Here is a 6,000-nt window from a genome sequence, read left to right on the forward strand (position 1 = left end):
CGCGGCAGCCAGGTGTTCGCCTTTCTCCTACTGAACCTGTAGAAACTCAAATATACCATCTTAAAGTTAAAAAAAAAAAGGCTATACTGGGCTAGCACAGAAAATGGGAGTGAGCTTTGCTCACAGCCCGGGCAGGGAGGCAGCCAGCATCACAACCTTGTCGACTTTCCAAAGGCAGATGGATCTTTAGTGAAAGTCTCTAACTAGAGCAAGTTTTGGGTATCCAAGTAGTTTAAGGTCACTGGTTTGGGGAGGAGATCAGCCTTCCCCTCCTTTCCACTTTTCCCTCCACGTTGCTCCCTCTCGGATCCCGGTGATGGGTCGGGATCCCTGGCACAAGTGCCAGGTAAATCACATTTTATACTACCTACAGCTTCACAGCCTCAACACCGGTATTTAGGGTAGAATGTTTCCACACACAACCATGTTTTTCCACCTTAACTGCTTAAGACCCTGTGATGGAGTTTCAAGAAGAATAGACATCTGATTTAACCTGTAATTTTTTTTCTAAAGCGTCTTTAAAATTTGAATAAGGCCAATGAATCATGCAGAAAATTTCTGCCTTGGCAGAGAAACCCAAATTGCTGCATTTGGGCACCAGTTCGAGATGCCCAAGGGCACACTTTAAACTGGGGCTCACTCCAGGGAGGCATTTTGCAGACCTGCATCACATGCAGTTGTTGAGTTTTGCCATATTTTCTATCCTTTCTACCCCAAAACCAAACCCTCTTTGGGTTTTTTTTCAGCTGCTACATCCCATTGATCATTTCAGGCACGAGGCAAACGTCAGGTGTTGCTGCCTTGCATGTATTTCAGTTTAAATCCTCCGCACTGGCACTTCAGCCTCCACGTTGGCACCGTAGGGGTTTTAACTGGCAAATACCACCCGCCCCAATCCAAAGCATTTCCCAAATTCCCAGGGTTTGGGTGGGGCCTTTCGTCTGGTTGTTGTTGGTTTTGAGCTAGAGCCATTTATCCCTTCCCTCCCTTAGCACGGAGAAACACGCTGCTAGTGGACTAGAGCTGGAAAAACCCAAACCAGCTCAGGGGGAAGGGTTTGAATGCCTGCAAAAAGGGATTTTGCTCCCTCCCAATAGACTAGAGGTTGCTGCTACTACAACCTTTTCAGCTGAGCAAATTCAATCCGTATTGACGGGGATGCTCTTCGGGTCCAATTTTGCCAGCCCAGCTCCAACCTGGCGTGCGTGAGAAGTTGCTGGGAGCACATCACCGTCCCCTGAGCAGCTCTGGGCTGGACACGCTGACTGCATCCCCAGCTTTTGAGCCCACAAAACCAAGAGCTAAAGAGCTCCTTGACGTTTCCATCGCAAACGCTTTGCTTCCCAAGTTCCCGTTTTCACATGTGCCTCACCCTCAGCAGCTCAAAACCTCAGCCTTCCCCGTGCAGGCAGCACCGGCCCTCCAAACATCCCAAAAACCTTTATCCCTGTCTTTGAATTTGAGAAGTGGTGAAATGTCCCCAGCCCTGTGCCCACCCCAGGCTACGAGTGGAGCTGAGCCACTGGCTCAGGCACAGCATCGCCCTGTGCTGTGCCGGGCATGACAGAAAGGTCAAGAAATCTTCTCTTGCATCCATGAAAAAATAATTTCCTCACCAGTGTCAGGCCTGTCGGTTAGGCAGCAGGTTCCAGCAGGTCTGAAAAAAATCCCCCTTGCATCCCAGAGGACACAGCTGGAGATGCTCCTGCAAGCCAAAGCCCTAAGCCTCTGCAAGCCCAAGCTCGGTCATGGGTTACTGCTCAGACAACGTATTGGAAAATATGGGTCCTAATTTAGCGTATGCCATCCGTGCCTGAATTTACTTTAATTGCCTCAAACCTGCTATTGGCTTTCTCAAATAAAAACCAAATGTTTCTACCAGGTCATTTCCTTGCCGAGTCACACGGCCAACACTAAGCACGTTTAAATACACCATTTACTGAAACAAGACCACCTAAAACATAATAAAACCAGTTTTCTTGCCTAATCAAGAAAAAGGCTTTTTTATGTGCCATCAGATGCCTCCGGTCCCAGTACTACCTGTTCAGCATGATGAAAACATAAGGCCTAGAGACAACCATTCCTAAAAGGTGGTGCAAGAAAGTTTTTGCCATTTTCAGTGTGACCAGTCATCCATGGAAGTTCCCAGAGTGACCGAACTCCCCAGAAACAGGTGCAAAAAAGCCTGGAGAAGAGAGTTACAGAGAAATTCCCACTCTGAGAAAGCTTCTCCCCGGCAAACGTCTGGTTTGGGCTCTGGAGAAACGCAGGTACTGTCTCCCGCGGAAGAAGAAATTACCTTCTCCAGCGTAACCATGGCTGCTCTCATTAGCCGCATGGTTGTCTAATCATTCTGAAGATCACAGAGCTTCTGGCCTGAGTGACATGTTGCAGCAGTGATTTCAAAACTTAATTAAGCTGTATTAAATACCTTCAGTACAGTGGAGATGCAACAGATGGACTATAAAAAAAACCAACTTGTTTTTGTGCACGGATGTTTACCTTCACGACATGCCCAGTGCATTTCTGAGTACCAGTGAGTTATTTCCCAGTCGAAGGGAACATCCGAATACCTCTTGTATCTACAGCCACACACAGAGACCTTTCCAGCAGTGGTTTGGGTCCCACATCTAGTGCTGACACCCAATACAGTTTTGCTGCAGGTTATTTTGGTCCATTCAAAGCTGGGAGGGTGGTTTACTCCCCATCCAACACGGGCTTTCCACCTGTTTGAGGGAGGCCAAGCACAGCAAAACCATCCCCAGCATGGATGGAGGTGGAGGACCATCCACTTCTGGTGGTTGAGACACCCTGTAGAATGTGTTCAGTTCTCCTCCCAGCAAGGACTGGTTTCTTGAGACAACATCCACACTTAATTTCTTTAGGTATCATTGTGACTTTTTAAGCATACGGTGAAAAATACGTACTTTTTCTCCCCATTTACCAGGAGAAGAACAAACTAGTACAAATTGCACATCCTGCATCATTCCCAAGGAGCCAAATTCTCTTGTTTCCAAAGAAGAGGATCCAAAACCATCAACCAAGCCAGGTCCATCCTGCTGGCCACAGGTGATGCTCCGCACCCCGGGGGTGCTGGGGCTGCCCATGGGCACCAGCACAGCCCAGCTCCTCCCCGAGCTCCACGCTCAGCTTCCAGCAGTGTCCAACATTTTGGCAAGACAAGTGATTTAAATAATTACCATCATAATAAAAACCCTTTAAACATGTTTAGTGCAGGGAAATAGAGGCGTTTTGTGTGGGTTTAAAAGTTTCAGATCAAATTAAGCTAAGCACATTCAAAAGCATTCTTATATTAAAATAAAGCAGCTCTGCAAGGTATCAGTGTTTCAGTAGGATCCTGGTCACAAAAGTTTCACTCTTCCACAAATAGAGCCAGTTTCCAACTGTTTAAAAATTCATCAAAAGCAGTAATTGTTTTTTTTTGGTTTTTTTTGTTGTTTTTTTTTTTTTTTTAATTTTCTCACTTCCATTCTAGGTTCCCATATGCATTAGCTAGCTGGGGAACATGCTAAGCAGTTCAATAAGTCACAGGTAATGGGGAAACTTTTTATGGCTAATATTCTTTTTTTAACTTTTTTTTTTTAAAATGCAAGACTGGTTCGTGAAAGGCGATTCCACCTCCGCCAGAGCCCGAGGAGCTGGCTGCCCCAGCCCCGGCCGACCTCCCCGGTGCGGGGCAGGGGACCCTTTGCCAGCTCCTTGCCTGCACCCACCTGCCTTGGCCACGGCGGCCAAGGCTCCCGCACAGCAGCACACCATTGGCATTTCACAAGCAAGGCAAAAATCCTCCAGGAAAAGAAAAAACAACCCAAAACAATCCAAAAACCCAGCCGCCTTCCCCCCAACCAGCCTCAGAATTGGTTAAATAACACAAACTGAGAATTACAGCAGGCCAACTTCAATTTATCGACATTAATTCCTCCACAAATGAAGGCACTTTTGAGAGAAACCGCATTGTTAATGACATCTTCTCTAAAATTACCTGTTCTTGCACAGGCTGTGTGCCTGGTTCCCAGCACATCATGTATGTCAGCAAGGTGTGATGAGTTTGATGCCGTGGCCTAAGATTCAGATCTCTTTTGTCTGTGACTTTATCATCAATATTAGAGAAGACACCGAAGGCATTTCTCCGTATCAAAGGAGAACGACACTCATTCCCTTAACACCAAGGAATCAAAAAAGAGCAAGCAGCCATTCCTCAGTGTTCACACATGGCCATTACAGCACCTGAATTTCCAAGGTTAGGCAAATATTTTAAGTCAATACTAGAAGTCTCGGTTACATGGAGCCCGATGCCTTTCCAGGTTAATTTGGACAGGGTAACAGACCGTGATTTACAGGGACACACCGAGAGGCAGCCCAATTTCTGCCTGTCATCTCGGGGAAGGCCGGGCAGCTGCCTGGTTAACATGCCAGCAGCGCCGCGAGCCCCGCGCTGGATGCGGCTCCAGAAGGTGGGCCCTTCTGCCTCGGCCAGTGGGCCATAAAAAAAAGAGAATATTTTGATCTTGTTGGCCCTGAAGTATCTATTCTGCTTAAAAAAAATAAATTAAAAAGTCTTCCTTTCCATGCATCTTACTTCAGAAGGCATTTAAAAAAAATAAATAGAGCTTTACATATGGCCGAGACAAACGACATAGGTTAAAATTTCTTTAATGCCCAGGGGCTTTTCCCACACACGATCAGACGCACAGTCTCCCAACGTTCCCTGAAGTATCTTGTGCCCAAGGCCCGTATTTCATTCTTATTTCTTTTTTTATTCCAATAAGCCTCAATCCAACACCCCCCCACACTCCTTCCCCAAAGCCTGCATCTCCAAACCAGTGTCACTACATGGCAAAAATTACCTTAGGTTCAAATATCCTTGTTTCCTACCAAAAAGATGCTCATCCATACAGCTATACCATAAAACCACAGAATCCCATCTATCATCACCAGGCTTCCCAGCCCCCGGTCTGTGCGTACAGATAACACTTAAATTCATCCTCGGTGCATCATGTCGGGCTGAGAAAGTGGGTTTCCAAGCAGAGGATAAAATAACGCCTAAAGGACCGGGATGCCAACCAGCCCACCCCGGCCTGGGCTCCCTCTCCCTGCCCAGGCTGCCGCCAGCCGGAGGAACCGGCGGCTCCGCCGGGTAACCGGGCGTTTGCATACCCCGAACTGCCTACACAGGGCTGAGGATGGAATTGCAAATAATCTGATGGGCTTGATATTATATCACCATCCGCCAGCTTGCCGGCAGTGGGCAGGGTGCTTCGGTTTGACTGGGATTAGGGGGAGGGGAGGATTTTTTTATTTTTTTTTTAAAAAAGGAGAAGGATTCATGCACGCAGGTTCAGCACATCCTCCTTCCTCCACCATTGCTTTTAAAACTCCGGCGAAAGACATGCTCAGATCATCACCTACCTTCCATCATGGTGGCAGAATTGCATTCCTCAATTTCCAAGGAGCCTGAAAAAATACAGGAGAATACAATCCCAGTTACCAGATGCTTAACGCAAGCCCTTCAATCAAACGCCTCTGATCCCGGCTTGCTTAGCTGCCAGAATAACAAGGGAAAAAAAAAAGCGCCGAGGCTAAGGGCAGGCCATGGATGCTGCTGTGCCTGTATCACCTCCAGGATCACCGGAGGATGCTGAGAGAAAGGGAGGACGAGCCGGGCTCAGCTCCGGCGCAGTCGGTCCCTCCCGCCCCACACCTCCTCACATGCGCGCTCGCTCCCGACACACCCCCCCGGGGAACACACCAACCTATTTCCCTTTTTTTTTTTTTCCTTCCCCCCCCCCCCCCCCCCCCCCGCCACTTTCACCAAAAGCATAACCCCTCTTCGTACCTCGTGACGCACTTCCCCTCCCTCTAATCCTATTGCAGCGGCTGGGGGAGCCAGATTAATTACCAGGCGCTGTCAGATTAGGAGCGTGTGGGGAGAACGGCTGGGAAGAGGGGGGGGGAAAAAAAATAATAATAAATCCAGGC

At 47.9% G+C, this 6,000-nt stretch overlaps 1 protein-coding gene across 1 annotated transcript in view; it reads right to left on the minus strand.

The window, feature by feature from the left end:
- Positions 1–6,000, minus strand: part of SGIP1 (SH3-domain GRB2-like (endophilin) interacting protein 1) — a 54,491-nt gene that overhangs the window by 47,635 nt on the left and 856 nt on the right. Inside the window, exon 3 of the mRNA XM_010561541.1 lies at positions 5,431–5,475. Coding sequence (XP_010559843.1) covers positions 5,431–5,475 — 45 coding nt within the window. The remainder of the gene's footprint in view (positions 1–5,430; positions 5,476–6,000) is intronic.

The sequence above is a fragment of the Haliaeetus leucocephalus genome, unplaced genomic scaffold (genome assembly GCF_000737465.1).
Source record: "Haliaeetus leucocephalus isolate CR32 unplaced genomic scaffold, Haliaeetus_leucocephalus-4.0 Scaffold147, whole genome shotgun sequence".
Lineage (NCBI taxonomy): Eukaryota > Metazoa > Chordata > Aves > Accipitriformes > Accipitridae > Haliaeetus > Haliaeetus leucocephalus.